Source organism: Semicossyphus pulcher, unplaced genomic scaffold (genome assembly GCF_022749685.1).
Source record: "Semicossyphus pulcher isolate SPU_LCO1_2020_fin unplaced genomic scaffold, fSemPul1.0.p SCAF_4, whole genome shotgun sequence".
Lineage (NCBI taxonomy): Eukaryota > Metazoa > Chordata > Actinopteri > Labriformes > Labridae > Semicossyphus > Semicossyphus pulcher.
In genome coordinates, this window is record NW_027211715.1 from 10043903 (window position 1) to 10063853 (window position 19951).

The 19951-nt window shown below is 38.7% G+C and overlaps 1 protein-coding gene across 4 annotated transcripts in view; it reads left to right on the forward strand.

Annotated features, from left to right (window-relative positions):
* Positions 1-19951, forward strand: part of ptprfa (protein tyrosine phosphatase receptor type Fa) — a 220143-nt gene that overhangs the window by 88217 nt on the left and 111975 nt on the right. For all 4 annotated transcript variants that reach the window (XM_069679935.1, XM_069679936.1, XM_069679933.1 and 1 more), the window contains one exon: positions 8309-8418. In XM_069679935.1, coding sequence (XP_069536036.1) covers positions 8309-8418 — 110 coding nt within the window. The remainder of the gene's footprint in view (positions 1-8308; positions 8419-19951) is intronic.

The window sequence follows — 19951 nt, forward strand, 5'->3', positions numbered from 1 at the left end:
AAAAAAGACTCTTTATTTGAGTAAAAAACAAGCCAAAGTATTAACCAAAAATCACAGTATGAAACTGGCATAAAAGGCAAAAGTAACAAAACAAAATCACAGCTAGGCTGGAAAAATTAGTAAAGGAAGACGAACTAGATAAACTGGTCTTTTCAAAAAAATCCTAACAAACAACCTGACTGATCCAAAATCTCTTAACATGACAAGACGAACAGGCACAGGACAAAGGGAGACACAGACTATATATACACACACACCAGGTAATGGGACACAGGTGGAAACAATGAGGGCGGGGACGACAATCACAAAGGCGGGAAACACATCAGGACAGAAAGTGAAGTTTTCTGAAAGGAGAGGAGAGACATTACTACAAAATAAAACAGGATGGGAAACACAAAAGACAGGATTGAACTGAAAGGTGTGAACTTAACATAAATGACGAGACATGACAGAATTTTAACTTTACCTTCAACAGCAATCAAAATGTTTTTAAGATTTCAAAACATATTCTCATGTTAGGAGACATATTACATTTTCACATATTAACAACAGTTCTTTAAAAAATATAAAATATCATTATAAAATATTATGAAAATGCGCCTCTGACAGAGGTGACATAGACCTGATGGAGTTGACACATATCTGACGGCGGTCATTTTAACTATCAACTACATTTTATAAATGAATTCTTTCATTAGAACTTTGTGGAATTGGAGTGTTTCCTGAAGAAGAGCTGGTATTTTCAAACGCAACATTCTCTCTGTTGCACAATCCTGACAACAGCCACAACTAGGGCAAATTTTATCACTGCACAGAACAAATGCATAAACTGAGATCTGTCTGTGAAACTAAGTGCATTGTACAATTGTACAGTGATTAATGCCAACTGAAATAGAAATAGTGAACTCTTTTTTTACAGTAACATACATGAATGAGACTAACAGGCTATTAAAACTGCCATACCACAGACATCTTGCACCCTTCTTCATGCTTGATGGAAGAGTTGTGGTGCAGGCAGTGGATGCGCACAATCGCGCCGAGTTAATGTCGTAGCATTACAACAAGCTTTTTCAGGGATCATCGAGCATTTAGGCATAATTAAAGCGCTGTTTTATCAGCGAAAAATATCAGCGATAAAATGACATACGCCGATATCAATATGTAATTTTCAAGCCACTATCTGCAGATACAGATAATGTGCCGATAATATTGTGTATCCCTATGATGGACTATCTGGTGGTGTTGGGGGTGTTGGTTGAGTTTGTCTTTGCTTTCTTGATTCTCTCTGACTATGCCTCCAATTCTTTCTCCTTTTCCTCTGTTCTCCTTAATTTGCTTTACTTTTCCTTCCTCAACTTTTTGTTTCCATCTTTGTCTCTCTTGTCTTAGATATTCCACTTTAATTCTGGCTGTGAACTGATTTTCTCTCTCAGTTTTTTTAAATACTCTCTGTTCTGCACTCCTACATTGACAGATGTTACCTAGCCATTCTGGACTAAGACACAAAAAAGAACACTTAATATTTTTGATATTTTCCTAAAGCCTACTAGAGAGGTGTGTCTATGTACCCTCATCATGCATTATGTTCTTTAAGCCCTAAGTTCCCTCAACCCAACCCTGACTGACCCCAGAAAAGCAACAAAAAGCAGAAAATGCTGTATTTATTATTTATACATTATTAGATAAACTAATACAATATTTATATTCTAATAATATAAATAAGAAAATGACCTGAAACCACAAAAACACGATGCCTTCACATTGAATGTCAACTTCGTCATCGGCCTGTCACCACCGTCAGACAGAAAATCTGACTGAATCGACATCTGACGGAGTTGATATATTAGCCATTTCTTTCACAAAACAAATGGATTTCATGTAGCAGCCATTTTGTTTTCAGCTTGATGCTAGCTGCTGATGGAAGCAACTTCAGGAGACTTTAATGACTTAAAAAATTCAAACAATTTGGAAATTGGAACACGGTGTTGACACATCATGGTTGTGACACATGAAATCTTAACATTACAATTTAAAATACTCTAAAACTATACAACTTACTAGAGCCTGTCTGTCATTAATGCACTCTGCAGAGATGACAGCTGTCCCTAATATTGCCTGATTTTATTAGATTTTAATGAAATGTCTGACGGTGTTGAAAAAAAGTGGGGACACAACTTTGAAACCTTAAAAATCATGAATGTGTCATTGACAAACAACTTTGCTCTGACATGACATGTTATTAATTGTTGTTTTTAATGAAACAAGCTCTTTTTAACCATTAAAAAAAACATTTTCATCCATTTTATTGCATATGAATGATTGAACCCTTGTCTGGGGACACGCTGTTTTAGATGTATTGAGAAGACGTAAGTAAGTGCCATTGGTTTAATATAATATGATCATATATAATAATGATCAAACAATCATTAAATGAAATTGAAGGATATACTTGTGTTGAATACATTCTATTATTCATCCCTCATATCATCTACAATTGAAAATAATTTTATTTTTAAACCTAATAGCAGTTAAAACTGCTGGACGTATTTTGTCCTATGTCTCAAGAATCAGTGACCTATTAAAAACAAAATCTTGCAGCAAGTAATGATACAACAGCTTGAAGAACAATATAGCGCCACCCCTTCCAATTGTAGTAGGTTGGTCCTTCGTCATTGGGGGCGATTATGGGAATATGTGTTCCATCTATGGCACCAGCACACATTGGGTACCTCCATTCGGCAAAACTGTCCATAGTTTCCTGAAGACGTGCGCCACTCGCCAGGTAAACAAATTGTTTAAAAAGGGCTCTCCTCAAAGCTGCAGTAACTTGGCGCACCAGCACACACAGTGGCACACTTTTGGTGATGTCGCTGCTTTGTTACATATCACAGGTGTCACCTCCCATTTGGTTCAGCAACACCGGAACCCTATGTAAACATACACTAAGGCGGTACCAGCGTTGCATGGTGCAGTGTAAAATGGCAAAGGATGCATAACAGTGGAGCCTCTTTCCTTTACCAGCTTCCTTTCCTTTGCCTTAATCTCTAGTTCAAGTCTTCTCAGCTGCAGCTTTAACTATAGCTCCTTCAACCTTGAAGCTTTAGCTTCAGTAGCTTCTGGTTCTTCCAGCCACAAATCGCCCTGCTTTTCGTGATCTCCCTCAGAGGATAAATCTGTCTGCTTAATAGGCAACTCAACCGAAGAGATGATGAGTGTCAGGGTCTTTCACAAACCTGTCTAGCTCAAACGCCATTATAGCGACAGTACAAATGCCACAAAAACACAATTTTCTCAGAGTTAAAACTTAGTAACTTAATAATTTTGTTAAGGTCCTTGTAATAAGCGTTAATTAACAGTTAATAAGCCCTTATAAGTCCTTATAAGATTCTTATTAACATTAAATATACATTAATAAGACTATATAAGTGTTAATAATAGTATTATTATCATGTTTTTATTAGATTATGAGACATTTATAAGCACTCATGAGATACTTGTAAACAATTTATAGGCAGCTTATGAGCGTTTATAAAAGCCTTATAAGTTTATTATAATTGTTTATAATAGCATTACAAACCTATTCATTGAGTCTTACTCACTTACCTATTATGCCTTTGTTAAGCATTTACTATGCTTAACAGTTGCTTTATTATGATTAATACATACTTTAATATGCAGTAATTAGCAATTAATTATGCACTTATTAACAGTTAATTATGCTTATTTGCAGCTACTGGATCTAAAGCGAGAACAGTGCCTTATTGAGGTTAATAAATCCTTTATTATGCACTTATCAACAGTTAATTAATAGTTAATTATGCTTAATTGCAGCTACTGGATCTAAAGCGAGAACAGTGCCTTATTGGGGTTAATAAATCCTTTATTATGCACTTATTAATTTTTTCTTATTAATTAATTAACAGTTAATTATGCTTTTTGCAGCTACTGGATCTAAAGCGAGAACAGTGCCTTATTGAGATTAATAAATCCTCTATTATGCAGTTATTAACAGTTAATTATGCTTATTTGCAGCTACTGGATCTAAAGCGAGAACAGTGACTTATTGAGGTTAATAAATCCTTATTATGCACTTAACAGTTAAATGCTTTTTGCAGCTCCCATTTGTAATAAGCACTACATGGGGGGCAAAGGTTGATAACATGTGAATAAATTATTACATCAAAATAAAATTTTAAAAACACTTTCAGACAGCTCCTCTGAATTTTTCTAATTTTTCAACGAAGTATTTCACTTGTACATTATAAAACACTTCCTAAAAAGGTTATATCAAACATGACTAATTCTGTCACCAAAACAGTGCAATTGTTACATAAAAACTGAATTAAACACTTTAAATATGCATCGTTTGATACATGCGGCCACAAAGTGAATTATCTAAAACAAACTAAAACAGGCCGTGCACTAGTTACATCAACAAAAAAGTGCAATTGTTACATAAAAACTGAGGTATTTTTTAACAAAGAAAAAATTTGTATTGCACATAGACACGTTTTCCCCGTCTAAGGGCACTTCAGAAACTCCCCTTCCCTACAGGCAACAGTTTCCCTGCTTTCTTAAGGGCCTGAACTGCATCCTCAATGTCCATGAATGGCATCCAGACATTTCCCGGCAAAGTCGCCAAGTTATTCCCTTCTTCTATGCTGATCGTTCAACTTGCAATTGTATTTTGATCCACTCCAATGGTATTGCATGCAACAGCAACTGATTTTTTCTTCTTGAAGGCTTTCAACACTGTCTTATAACGTGCAATCACCTCATCTGGACCATGTGCTAAGATTATGAAGAAGAAGTAAATGTTGTATTAGCCTTAGTGACATAAAGGATCTTATTTCAACTTAAAACACTCATGAGGTTATTAAAGGATAACTTCGGGATTTTTCAACCTAGACCCTATTTTCCCATGTGTTTGTGTGTAAGTGACTAGTGGAGACAACAATTATTGAAATAGATCCAGCATTCAGGGAGGGAGCACCGGCCGCCAGCCGCCAAATGAGATACAATGTAACTAAACGGGGCACTGGGCATAAGCCAATATACAGCAACTAAAAGCGCTTTTTTTTGCTACTGACAGGCTCAGATCCTTATAATAAGTGTCTGACAACACTGTGGCAGCCATGTTACTTTACCTTATGCTCTCTGTTGTTGTCTGTAACCAAGTCTCACTCACGGAAAAGTCTCGCGCTGAAATCTCGAGCAAGGCCGTAGCTGTTGCAGGAAGAAGGAGAGAGGAGTGAGAGAGGACGAAGACAAAGAGGGAGAGGTGCTGTTTGTTGTGTTGGAGCCCAGTGTTGTATTATAATCATGATGTAGGTTGCTCTGCGGGTGACAAGGACCCATCCTCCTGAGGTAGGAGCTGCCTCATCATTTCCAGATCTGGGGAGGTGGCACTGCGGGCTGAGTCAATTGGTGATGTGGGGGGGCATAGTCATCCTTGGAGTCCTTTGTCTCTGGGCTGGCTAGACTGCTGCGGACCTCCTTACGTGGGGAGTCCGTGGTCTGGCTGTTCCCACTGGCACCACAGTGGTGTACCCCGAAAAGGTTCCCTGTAGCAGCTGTTACGGTATGGTCTGGCCTGATGAACATCTCGAAACCGCCCTCTGATGGCCCAGCGGCCCCTCCTGCCACTTGGCCTGATGTTGATCCTCTGATGTCAGCCTGACCCAGTTCAACCCTGGGGGATGGACCTGGAAAGGAAACACCTGCTCCTGCCTGATATCTTTGCTGATATTTGGGCCACTGGCTCACTTAGGGGCTGCGTTGGACTCCTATCATTGGGGCATTTTCCATATATCCTTGCATCACAATGGGTGTGCTATATGCGTTGGTCACAGGAATCACTTCATTTAGGGAGCTTGCCTTTGGGGAATGGGTATTGGCTGGGATACCAGTGCTGGGAGGTGGAATCCCTCATTCCACTTATGTCCTTGGATTGTCTACAAAGAAAATAGCAATAGCATCTTAGGGTTCATAAACCAATTGTTTGCACATAAATCTCAACATCCATGGGTAGCCATTAACTCTGATTTTATCTTTATGTTGTCTTTAGTCATTCTGATATTTAAGCGCTCCCAATTTGATTGCAGTAATTAACTGCTCTTTTGTTTGTAACGTCATGCATTGTTTTAGATTATGGTTGACTACTTCAAAATAGTACTCAAGTTCGATGGTGGGACAGTCTGTATTGTGTGGTATGCCAATTTTCACAAATTACATCTGATAGGCGGAGCTTGCAGGGCGGAGGCGTCACTGTATTGCCAATTGAATAGCCAGAGAATTGCAGGCATGCTGGGAGTTGTCTAAAACAACCTGACCAGAAAAGGCCTCAGACCAAGGGCCAGATGAGGCCTGGGCCTCTCCAAACACTGACAATTTAAACTCTATACCTATCTAAAATCTGCATAAAAAAACCTGTTAAAAGTAACTGAAGTCGCACAAAAATGAGGTGAGAAAAAGCAGGATCTGATGCAACAAGGTTTATTGAGTCCAAAAACAGAACCACAATACAACCAGAATCTAAGCCCGGGCAATAGCGAGTGAATAGGCATTCACAGAGCATGATCATATGTTCCCCAAGGATGCACCACTTGATGCGGGCTCACGGATATACAGAAACTCCCATTCTTTAATATTAGGTCTAGTCTCTGATTATTTTTAAACTTGCCAACCAAACGTATCTTTTAGCCCTTAAATATCTGGTTTCGGTGTTGTCTGGTTTCTACTTGTGTAAAAAACCCCTGCTATTGTCTGCTGTTGTCTGGAAAACATCTAACTTGTGATGCAGTTATTTGTGACCAGAGGTTAGAGTGAATTTTTAAATATCAGTTAAACAAAAATTTTTTTTAGCATAAAGCAGATTGATTTCAAACATTCTACTTGATATATGTTTTTCACACAGGTTCTAAGTTCTTCATTCTGATTATATATTTCACTTTCACCTTCAAGATGGTTATACAGGCTCTAAGAATTTTTCCACAGAATGTTGCCATAGAGTAATAAGCTTCGACCTGTGGCTTCTTGCACTAAGTGTATCCTTCTTAAATGTCCTGGGATGTGCCCTGTGAAAATGTATTTTCACTGGCAACAAGAAAACAAAATGTATAGAGTCTAATGAAGTGAAAGTATTTATGTAGTGAATCACAGTTTTAAATGTTATTGTACATATTTTAATTAATAGGTGAAAATAACTGAGCAAAAAACAGGAAAAAAAACCCTTAAATTTAAGTGGTGGATGACTTAAGCTATCTGACTCAGAGATTTGAAACTTTCAATAGGGCTAAAGTTTTCAGATTTGGGATTGCTTTTGTTAAATTCTAACAAACATTTTCTACATTAACAGAGCCATAGTTATAACCATGTAAAATAAAACACAAGTTTGACATTAAAATTCACCAAGAAAAAAACATTTTATTTGGGACCCACTCAAATGACCACTAGAGGGTCCAGTATGAATTGCAGAAGAAAACTATTTAATGCAGAAAATGAAGCAGACAAGACCATTTCTAACAGCTTTAGATTTAAGCCCTTACTGCTTCTGGCACATTTGGAATACAGATATTTCTGTAACATAAACAGATACGGGCACAGATAGAAGCATTGCGCTACACCTGTACATATTTTATCAGCCTCTCAGAGTCTGAAACATCCACATGTTGTGAGATAGAAATATAGGACTTGATGGATACCTTAGCAGTTCTGTATAAGGGTTGTGGTGTTACATGCTGTGACATAATGCAGAAATAGATGCCCTAGTTGAGTCCTCCATTTAGGACTAAAATCACACAATGAACTTTGGATTTAGCATGATATTCACTTAAGTTATTAGTATACTGACTGAAAATTATGAGGACCAATGAAATAACAACAGTTAGACTGATTATGATAAATAATTCATTATGGACAGCTTGTTGCCTACACACTGTTCCTCTTTTGACGTTTAACGATTAGTTTCTGTAGTTTTTTGTTATTTTAGCAATAACTATACCTATTGCTTAGCTTAATAGTTTTGTGATAAAACATGTCTTTATAACAATGTAGCAGATGATGGCTTAAAAAACAAGCAACAACAAAGGCTTTATGTAGGACATTTTCCTGTTCTGAGATAAAGTACTACAGAAGTTAGAGACTGTTGTGGATAATCACTTGCTTTCAGTCCTGATTTGAACCGATTCATCTAAGTATTCCTAACAACTTTTGTTACTTCCCTTTAAATGGTCCCCACTCTAATGTAATTACTTTAAGTTATTTTGATTACTTTGTCTCTCATCACAACGCTTTTTCTTTACCATAGGAAACGAACATCTCCAGATAAGGATGAGCACATGGCTGGGGTGAAGGACTCAATACTGGCCAATTTCTCAGATCCTGTGGAGATGAGGAGACTCAACTTTCAGACACAAGGCATGGACGCACACACAAACACAAAAATGTTCCAAACATCTGTAAGTTGACTCAAGTTTTTTCATTACCAGCTAGTGACTGGTAACATAAGTACACACCTGCAAGTTGACTCTTGACAGAGGTCCATGTTTTTTACCTGTAAGTTTGCAGTTTGTGGCCAAGATAATATCGACAAAAAGTAGTTTTTGTGTCTGGCTCTAAGAGTACATGCTGTACTATTAAATCTCTAATAGGTTTTGTACCTCAACTGCAGAGAGAACCAGGCCTTCAAAACATTTTTATCTTAAAAGTTATCTCAAGAGCAGGTCTAGACCGTACTCTTTGTTTTGTTATTTAGAGAGAGACCCAACATTTAATTCAATCCTTTTATTGTCATTGTCATAGTAAATATAACAACGAAATTCTGTTCGGAGCATTCATACACTGCATAGCAAATGATGTAGTTAAGTGCAAAAAAATGGTGCAAGACCCTTCTCCCAAGAAAAAGAATTAGCACAATATACACACAAAGTTGTAAGAGCTCCGAGCCGCTGCGTCTGTGCGCGCCGCCATTGTTCAGTCATGAATCCACCATGAGTAGCACTTAGCAACATTCGGCACATTGGCAAGGAAAAACATCATTTTCACAGGCAGAATCCTCGAGCGGAACCAGACTCATGTTGAACAGCCATCTGCCTCAACTGCATAGGCTGAAAAGTGGGATAAATGGAGATGCAGGATAGAGACAGGCAAAGAGAGCAACAACAACACATGTTCTTTTTACAACAACAACAACAACATATGTCCTTGCTACATCATCATCGTCATCATCATCATCAACAACAGATAATACATACTTATGGTTACAACGCCAATAATAATGGTACAAAGTGTACAAATTAGCAAGGACAGCATAGTCATGATGAAAGGCTGATAGGGATGAATTAGCAATAGAAGCATAGTAATGATAAAAGGCTTATAATAATGAATTAGCAAGAACGGCATAGTAATGATAAAGGCTGATAATAGTAATTGTAACAATTGATGTCAACAGGTCTATTATTAGCATTACCAACAATAATAATGATACTTTGGAGAAGAAGATATTAATAGTTGTTGCAGTCTGGATTGTTTCCTCAGGATATTACCTAGAGGAAGCATATATACCAGGGGTACTCAATTAAACTTGAAAGAGGTCCAGTTAGAGAATTTTTTCTCAAGCAAAGGTCCGGAACATCATATTGTCTGACCTGCGTTATGATTCAGTACCATACATTTATAAATTTTGAATGTCTGTTGAAAATACAGTTTGGCTAAATACTTTTTACAACAATGCTTATTAAAACTTTTACACAGAACTCATATCACTTAACAATAATAATAATGAATACTTCAATATTGGTAAGAAAATATAGTAAGTTTTTATGTTGGGGGGTCTGGGGGGGAGGTTAGATATAGGTCTATAGCAGGGGTACTCAATTAAACTTGAAAGAGGTCCAGTTAAAGGTTTTTTTTCTCAAGCAAAGGTCCGGAACATCATAATGTCTGATTCAGTACCATACATTTATACATTTTGAACGTCTGTCAAATCAAATAAAGAAAATACAATTAGGATAAATAGTTTTTTACAACAGCGCTAATAACTTTTACACAGAGCTCCCATAATTTAACAATAATAACTATAAATACTTCAATATTGGTAAGGAAATATAGTGTGTGTTTGTATGTTGGGGGGTCTGGGGGGTCTCTCCCAGGAAATTTTGAGTGTCAAAACCTTTATTTCCTGTATTTTTAGTTTATTTTATGCCCCAGTTTGTGATGGAAGTGTCTTTATTTGTAAATGAAAACAAGTTATATAATGTCTGGTTCTACTGGTAGTATAATGTTGTCCATGTAGAAATCAAATGAAAGAGAGAGACAGCTTTACCTCTTTACGTAAGCTGCTATCTCTCTGCCTCCTCACAGAATTATCAAGAATTTTACCATAATAGGGGGATTCACATTATATTTTATTTCATGTTTGCCACATTTTACTATATGTTTTGCCTAAATGCAGCTGCATTACACTTTTTCTCATGGTGAGTCATAGTGAGTTTTAAAACGGGCAATTACTGTGAAATAAATAATATTCAAATGCACTGTACACTGACGGACTGCTGGAGAGAGCGAGCAAGGGGGAGAGAGAGAGGGCACATACCGGTACATATAAGAACAGAATTGCGGAAATAAGAGGAAAACTAGTCATGATGATGAAGCCTGATGTAGCTCTGTGTAACTCTAAGGTTTATCAATGAAGTGTTTGAACTAATCTGCAGCCTGGAGTCGGAGTGACAGTGTCAGAAAATGTCCGTGCTTAATAATCGCCACAATCACGGAACATATACGAGTCTGTCCAGTCTGAAAAGCGCGGTTTTCTCTGCTGCTGTGAGGGCACTCAACCTTTTGGCCCTGTGAGAGTGGTGAAAGAATCAACTCACTGCAATCAGGTGTGTGTGGCACTGATTGGCTTTGATTAAGCCCAGGAGTCTCCAGTGCTCTGTGCTGACTCATTATCTCACCTTCAGAGGTAGTGAGAGGTTCTCCATGTGGCTTCTCTAGTTCACCAACTCAGAACTTTGTGTGTATTTGTGGTCAATTGCCTGTTTTCCAGGGAATAATTTGGGGTGCTGGAGAGTTTGTGTGACTCCAGCCTTTTGGGTTGCAAAGGCCTCCCGGGCAGCCTTTGCCTTTAGCTTCGAGTTTTCGGGGTCTCCTGGACAATTTTGGTTTTGAGTCAGCTGCTTGGCAGCGGTGATTTAGTTAATCATTTTAGTGCTTTATTTCATTAAGGAAGCCTGTAGCTGCTCTATACAGTTTCGTTGTCTTTTTCCTCCCCTTTCCAATCTATCGCTACTGCGATTTTGTGGTTATCCCTCTGGGATAACTTTGAGACACCCCTGGGTCTGCACCTGTGTGCACCTTGATTCAGGTTACGAGTTCCCATGTTATACCTTGGAGCTAGCCTCTGTCGTTTAATAATCTTCTTTTCTACAGGGGCAATCGAATCTAGAGTACTTCTCAGTGAACCTGCAGTACTATCAACAAACTGATCAAGCTGAGAAGGACTAACATTAGCATAAGAGCTTTCTGTAGTAAAGAGATATGTTAAAGAATTAAAAGCAGCTGGAATTGCTTCCTTAAATTTAGCTCCAGCCCTATCAGACAAACATCTTGTGAGTACATCTTTGTTAACTGGAGAGTAGTTGGTTAATAGGACATCAAATGTTAGTAAATAGTGATCCGATAAAAGAGGATTTTGTAGAAAGACACATACATTTTTGGTTTCAAGGCCATAAGCTAGGTCAAGGTCGATGGTGTGGTTAAAGCGGTGAGTAGGCTGCTTTACACTTTGAGTGAAGCCAATAGAGTCCAATAGAGACATAAATGCCATGCTAAGACTATCATTATCAACATCTACATGAATGTTGAAGTCACCTATAATAATTTTTATCTCTACTCAGGACTAAATCTGATAAAAACTCTGACAATTCATTTCAGCTAATTCTTCCTGACACAGCCAAGTTTCAGTTAAAGAGAGTAAATCAATATGATCTGATCATTTACTAATAGAGCTTTAGATGATATAGATCTGATATTTAACAGACCACATTTAATTCTCATACTTTTTTCTTCAGTTGTTTTAATTTTAATTAAATTTATTTTTATTTACTCCTTTTTATCTAAGTTTGAATTAACTGTGATAAAAGGCCTGGGTTGGGGGGCAGACACAGCTTCTATAACATTAACATTGTGGCTGGGAAACTGCTCGCAGGGAAGTGCAGAGGAGCGTGTAGGACTGCAGCTCTGCCTCCTGGGGTCCGTTTCACAAAGCAGGTTTATTGAAAACTCTGAGTCTGTTAACCCTGAAATGAGGGAAACTCTGAGTTTTCCGTTTCACAAAGGGAGGTAACTTAAGCTCTCGGTCAGTTACCGTAGTAACAGACTCTATGAACCTAACCTGATCGCGAGCAGGTTTTCTTCAGGAAACTCAGAGTTTCGCTCTGTCTCCTCCCTCTAGAATATAAAACCGATTCGGTTTTATATTCTCTTATATTCTGTTATATTCTATCAATTCGACTTCCTCATTCTTTCAGCCCGTCTCACGCGTGTGTTTAAGCGGTTACCGAATTAAAAGAAGAAACGTTGCGTCTCTGTGCTGCTCTGATCCCTTTGCAAAAGTCTTTTATAATTATGATAAAAAAAATCAAAAGACAAATCTGTGTCAAAGTCATCATTTTTAGATTTTCCAACACCACTGCCGAGAGCACTCAAATAAGACACCTTAAGTTATTGGAATTTTTTTATTTATTTAAACTAACACATTCAGTTTAATCAACATAAATTATAATGTATGCGAAGTCAGCATCATGTTAGGGATAAAGCTAATGCACATTTAAACAGCCACTGAATTATATTTCATTAGTTTAATATTTAAAATATGATTGAAGTGCTTCCATGTATGTTTTTTTCTCCCGCTGCATTGCTCCTAAATTAATATAAATTTTAGCTTCCGGTCGTGTTTAAGTATTAAATAAATAGACCAGTTTAAACTAGCGCATTAACTCGAGCAGCAGTTTCTTCCCACGCCGCTTCTCTCTCTTTTGCAGCTGCAGCCGTGTTACTTTGTTTTTCTAAAAACATGCTCGTTTTTCGAGCTCCACTGGTGTGACGTAGGAGGACCTCTTTTTGTGTACCGTTGCCATGGTGAATCGTGGTGTCGGGGCTCCATTAATGCTGGCTTTTTACAGTCAGCGTGCACGCACTTAACTCCGGGTGAACCTACTCAGAGTTGATTGAACTAACTCTGATCAGCTGTTCTGAAACCGAAAACTCAGAGTTTCCTATCTCAGAGTAGATCGACTCAGAGTTCAGGGTTAGACTCAGAGTTTGTTGAACCTGCTTTGTGAAACGGACCCCAGGTCTCAACTCTGGCTTGTCAGGTTTTACGACTAACAAACTTAGCCATATTACGAGACAAAAGAGCTGCACCATCCAAAGTGGGATGAGTGCCGTCTCTCCCAACCAGGCTTTCCCCAGAATGTCTGCCACTTTTTCTTTGTCATCTCCCTCATGACCATTCCACTAATTGTTATACTGTATTTTCATCTCTTCTACACCTATCCAGTTCCTTCTTATATCTCTTCCCTCTACCTGTCATTCACTTCTAATCTGACATTATGACATTGTTTTCATGGGTAGCCATAAGGAGGAAATTTTTTAGATATTAACATCAAATAACTCTTTTGGCTACTACCCTTTGTTCCAACTTCAGTAAAAGACCACCGTTTAGTATAGGACACTTTAGGTTTGAATTAGGGCTGCACAATCGCGCAGCTGCATGATTTTGTCTTTCCACTATTCAATAATTTATTAGCGGCGATCCTGACGTTTAAAATGCATGCTCCACTTGTAGAAAACTGATCTGCATGTTAAATCAAGCTCCTCCTAACTAACAGCCACTCCCCCAGGGGGCGATTGAGAGGTTTTGGCTTCAAAGCTGGGATGTCGCGTCATGAACGCCACCTTGCAGCAGCAGCTTAGAGTGGAAGAGTAAACAACATAGATCAGCTTTTCCGTTCAATGCATCTGTAGTTGTCATAATTACAGCTGCTTTTGAAAATTGGAAGAGATACGTAGCTGTCCTCATGAATGCCTCTTTGTTGTTTTATATTACAATGTCAAAATATACTTAACTGTTACGTCTTTAAAGTGTTTTTTGTACAAACATGTCATGTAGGCTACTAACACTCAGTCGTGTTTTAAACGCTGCTTGTTGTTATGCTAAAAAAGGAAGCGTGCAAATCACTAGTTGAAGCTAAACAAAACGACTCATCATCGGTTCTTTGGAGGTAATTCAGGTTTAGGGTAAGTGATGTTAAGCAAGAATTTTTTTTTTGCAAAGAGTGAATGAAACCTGTGTCTGTGGCGCAAAGCAATACAACTAACTTGTTCAACCAAGTAAGTATGTATAAAGGCCAAGAGGAATAACGAAGCTACTCCCTGTCCTTATCCAATGTCAAGTCAAACATCCATAACAGCGACGTTGTACAGCGTGACACCCTATCCACTCAACTTCCAGTATCAGACTGAAATTACCAATGCAATTTGCAGTTGAGAATAAAAACTCATGTTTTGTTTTCATTAACAAGACGTGACAGGACTAAAATGTTAGTGATGGGCTGTCTGACATTCTAAATCAATGATATTTTCCCCCACTGTGCATCTAATCTGTCCGTCAAAATACAATAAATTAATTCCTGTAACTGGTTGAATCTGACCCAGCCATACAGGTGAACTGTGAAATGAACGGTCGTTTGCCTGCTCTCCTTGTTGAGAAAGAGCACTGACACAGTGACAGGAGTCTCAGGACATCAGGACGCTCTCTGTCCGCACACAATCATATGCAGTTCCGTAATGCAATGTCAACATTCCTACTGTGTATCTCAGTATGTCCATATTGTGAATGCATTGATTGTCGCTGTTCATAAAGCTTATAAAAAGGTGCAAATGTCATTCAGTAACAATCGATTGTTTTGATCACTACATCATTAATAAAGTCCCTCGTGCACACGCGGCTCATGTGCTGTAAGTACTGAATTGCGAGAGAAAATATTTAACTTTTGTGACTCAATACAGACTGCTGATGAAGACAGTCAACACAGCAGAAAGAGGGGGGCGGGGCCAGAAGCTATGCATAGAGCAGAGGTGCAGGTGTGTTGGGGGGACTGAAGCAAAGCAAAGTGATCAGATTAAAGTAGTAGTTTGTGAATTAAAACGTGAATTAAGGTGAAGAAGAGAGTACAATTAAACTGTGGAAGTAAGAAATAAGCATCTAGAAAGAAGGCAATCCAGACTGAGTAAGTCTACATGAGTTGTGCTTCTCACAGAAATCATTGATATATGCGATGATTGCCATGTTATGCTTTCAGCATATTTTCTGAGCATGCAGTAACTTTGAGGTTATTCTGTAGAATATTCTGGACAGTATTTGTCATTGTTTTGGAATGTTGCAGTAACAATAAACATACATTTGCATAAAGGAAGCATATTTGTCCATTCCCATGTCAATAAGAGGATTAAGAACTTATAAAAAAAAAAAAAAAAAAAACCTCTTTAAGGTACACTTACAACAAGTAAAAAAATGTGCGAATAATTTGCGATTTATCACGAGTTAACTACGGACAACCATGCGATTAATCAGCATTAAATATTTTCATCGATTGACAGCCCTAATAATAACCTAATCCAGTGTCCTTAGATGCTATATTGTGCATTGTGGTAGAAATCTGCAGACAACACTCAGAACTCATGAAATAAACACATAGGGCATTTGATAGAGAGAATATCTGAGTACGGAAATGTCCCTTCTCCTCATATTTTCTCGAAAGAAAGTGTTTTGACTTGACCAAAATGTTTTGAGTTGTCGTCGACTAAAGCTACCCTAGCTACTATAAAGGGTAAAAATGACTAAAATGTGACTATAACTAATAAACATTTTCATCTAAAGATTAAGACAAAATATAAAATAGCTGCCCAAATCAACACTGTTGTGCTGTGCAGCAAGCAGGAGTTTCAGTTTTTCAGTGGACGATGAATTCCTACAAAAATAATAAAAGTCTTAGCATTAATCAGAATTTTTTAATTTACATCTCTTGTTTTCAAATATAAACACCATGGCACATGTACAGTATTTTCTGATACCAGAGTTGATGATGGCTCAATGTTTTTAAACAATCTGTGTGACAATAGTAACCGCAGATAACATTTTCTCCAGCAGTGAACAAAGATATTAATTCTAAATGAGCAGTTTAGCAGTTTTGCTAAGTAAATTTGCTATAAAGTCCTGTTATACAGTCAAAGTAACATACAATATTTATTCTATTACATCGCTTACATTTATAAATATTGAACTATTCATTTATTAGCATAATATATTTAAATAATTATATTATTTTAAATGATTATTTCCACATCCTGTCCTGGGTGTCTACAACATGGCTATGAATAGGGTAGGTGGATGGCAGCAACTATTAAGTAGAGTGCATGTTGCTAGAAGGATCAGATATAAGGCCGGTAGCCTTTGTGGCAGACTGCTTGGAGTCTGAAATGATCTTAAAGGACTAAACTTGAGTTTGTGTTTTGTTTTAGACCATTTACGAATTGATGTAACTGACTATCAAGCTTGGAGCTCCTGCTTATATTCCCTGTGAAGCACCTCTTGATTCTGGGTAGGTTTACTAAGTTAAAAAAAAAATCAGACATATCACAGACCTAGAAATGATGGTGTCTGATAAAGATAGAATTGCAGAGCACGGCTGATCAAGCTTCAAGGAAAGGACTTGTGAAAAAGAGGAACCATCGTCATTCAACTATGCAACGCCATATCCTGCATGGTTACCTGTGGCATCCCGGAAACAGGAGCAGTCAACAAACAAAGTGAGGTCCGCTGTAATGGGTTCATTATGTAAGTCTTTGCGAGCATGCATGAACACCTCAGTGTGCTTGACACAGTCGTGAGGGGTTCGTCAACAGGTAACACCATCCTGGAAGCAGGGTTGATGGTGAACGCAGGATAGTCAACTCAGGTGCAGAGAGTATGACTTCATAGCCAGTCTTTCTGGCTTGTATCAAGATGAATTGTGGACTCGTAAGCATCGCGTGTAGTTGATGGGACGTGTACAAGGTCACAGGATGTCCCATCGTCAAGAAAGAAGCTTTCTGGAAAGCAAAAACTGCGGCTGCCAGGTCCTGACAACAGGGGGGCAGACAGGACTGGACTCAACATTATCCAGTTTGGTGCTATAATAGGCTAGAGGTTGCTTACTGATGGGCTTGTCTTGCATCAACACTGCATTAGCGAAACAGGATCTTTCTGAAACTTACAGATGGAAAAGCTTTCTGCCGTTTCGGTCCACTGCAGCTCAGCTGCGTTGTTTGTTTGTCCTGTCGCCCTAACAAGGGCTCGCAGTGGGGCTGTCTTGAGGGCATAGTCACAGATCCACGGTCGACTGTACCCCAACATTCCCAGAAGGGAGAGCATTTGTCTCACTGTTCGTGGTCTTGGAGTCTTGATTATGGCCTCCACCTGAGAGGGAGCAATCAGTCTTTTATCCCCATAAAGCTGCCTGCCTAAATACTCAACCTTCTGCTGACAGAACTGCAATTTTTGTCTGCTGACTTTGTGACCTCCCTCTGCAAGAGCAGTCAAAACTGCAATGGAGTCCTTTTCACACTGTTCCTTCGTGGGGCTGGTGATCAGCAGGTCATCAACATACTGCAACACGATGGAAGGAACGTTAATGTGTTGTAATTCCTTTGCCAACACCCCACAAGATTGTGGAGATTGTGGGGAATTCCAAGAATCCTTGTGGCGATCGATAAATGTACTGTTTACTGTAATATGTGAATGCAAACAAATGTTAGAGTCAGGATGCACGGGCACACTCAAGAAAGCTGAACACAAGTCAATGACAGTATACCACTTTGTGTCAGGTGGAATATTAGATAGCAAAGTATGCAGATCTGGAACGAGTGGAGTCTCAGTGTCAATGATGGAGTTAACCGCCATCAGATCATGTACCAATCGGTAATTGCTTAATTGATTCTTTTTATGGGAAAAATTGGTATGTTTCAGGAGCTTTTGGCCTCCGCCAAAACTCCAGCTGCAACCAAACTGTCAATCATGGGCTTAATACCTACCAGTTGGTGTGGCTTGAGTGGATATTGTCTGACATATGGCAGCCTCGCACCTGGCTCGCACAGGTTCTGCCGATTTGACACACCCAACGTCAGTTTTGTGTTGGGACCAAACTTCTCGAGGTACTTGTGCTAGCAGTGGTTCATGCTCAGGTGATATACAGTGGATATAAAAAGTCTACACACCCCTGTTCAAATGCCAGGTTTTTGTCATGTAAAAAAATTACATCAAGATAAATAATTTCACAACATTTTCCACCTTTAATGTGACTTATAACCTGTACAACGCAATTGAAAAACAAACAGAAATCTTTCAGGGAGGTAAAGTAAAAATAAACAACTGAGATAATGTGGTTGCATAAGTGTGCACACCCTTTTATAACTGGGGATGTGGCTGAGTTCAGATTTAACCAATTACATTCAAACTCATGTTAAATTGGAGTCAGCACACACCTGTCACCAAATAAAGTGCCTCTGATCAACCCCAAATGAAGTTCAGCTGTTCTAGTAGGCTTTTCCTGACATTTTTGTTGCCACATCTTCCAGCACAAGCCATGGTCCGCAGAGAGCTTCCAAAGCATCAGAGGGATCTCATTATTCAAAGATATCAGTCAGGTGAAGGCTACAAAAGAATTTCCAAGGAATTAAATATACCATGGAACACAGTGAAGACCGTCATCATCAAGTGGAGAAAATATGGCACAACAGTGACATTACCAAGAACAGAACGTCCTTCCAAAATTGATGATAAAACGAGAAGAAAACTGGTCAGGGAGGCTGCCAAGAGGCCGACAGCAACACTGAAGGAGCTGCAGGAATTTCTGGCAAGTACTGGCTGTGTAGTACATGTGACAACAATCTCCCGTCTTCTTCATATGTCTGGGCTATGGGGTAGGGTGGCAAGACGGAAGCCTTATCTTACAAAGAAAAACATCAAAGCCCGGCTTAATTTTGCAAAAAGACATCTGAAATCTCCCAAACGCATGTGGGAAAATGTGTTATGGTCTGATGAAACCAAGGTTGAACTTTTTGGACATAATTCCAAAAGGTATATTTGGCGCAAAAACAACACTGCTTATCACCAAAAGAACACCATACCTACAGTGAAGTATGGTGGTGGCAGCATCATGCTTTGGGGCTGTTTTTCTTCAGCAGGAACTGGGGCCTTAGTCAGGGTGGAGGGAATTATGAACAGTTCCAAATACCAGTCAGTGTTGGCACAAAACCTTCGGCCTTCTGTTAGAAAGCTGAAGATGAAGAGGAACTTCATCTTTCAGCACGACAATGACCCAAAGCACACATCTAAATCAACCAAAGAATGGCTTCACCGGAATAAGATTGAGGCTTTGGAATGGCCCAGCCAGAGTCCAGACCTGAATCCCATCGAACATCTGTGGGGTGATCTGAAGAGGGCTGTGCACAGGAGATGCCCTCGCAATCTGTCAGATTTGGAGCGGTTTTGCAAAGAAGAGTGGGCAAATATTGCCACATCAAGATGTGCCACGCTGATAGGCTCCTACCCAAGAAGACTGAGTGCTGTAATAAAAGCCAAAGGTGCTGCAACAAAGTATTAGTTTAAGGGTGTGTATATTTATGCAACCAGGTTCTTTTAAGTTTTTTATTTTATATTTTTCCCCTTTAAAGGTTTCAGTTTGTTTTTCAATTGCGTTGTACAGGTTATAGGTCACATTAAAGGTGGAAAAAGTTGTGAAATTATTTGTCTTGCTGTCATTTTTTTACATCACGAAAACCTGGCATTTGAACAGGGGTGTGTAGACTTTTTATATCCACTGTAGCTATGAGAGTTAGGGTTCTATCG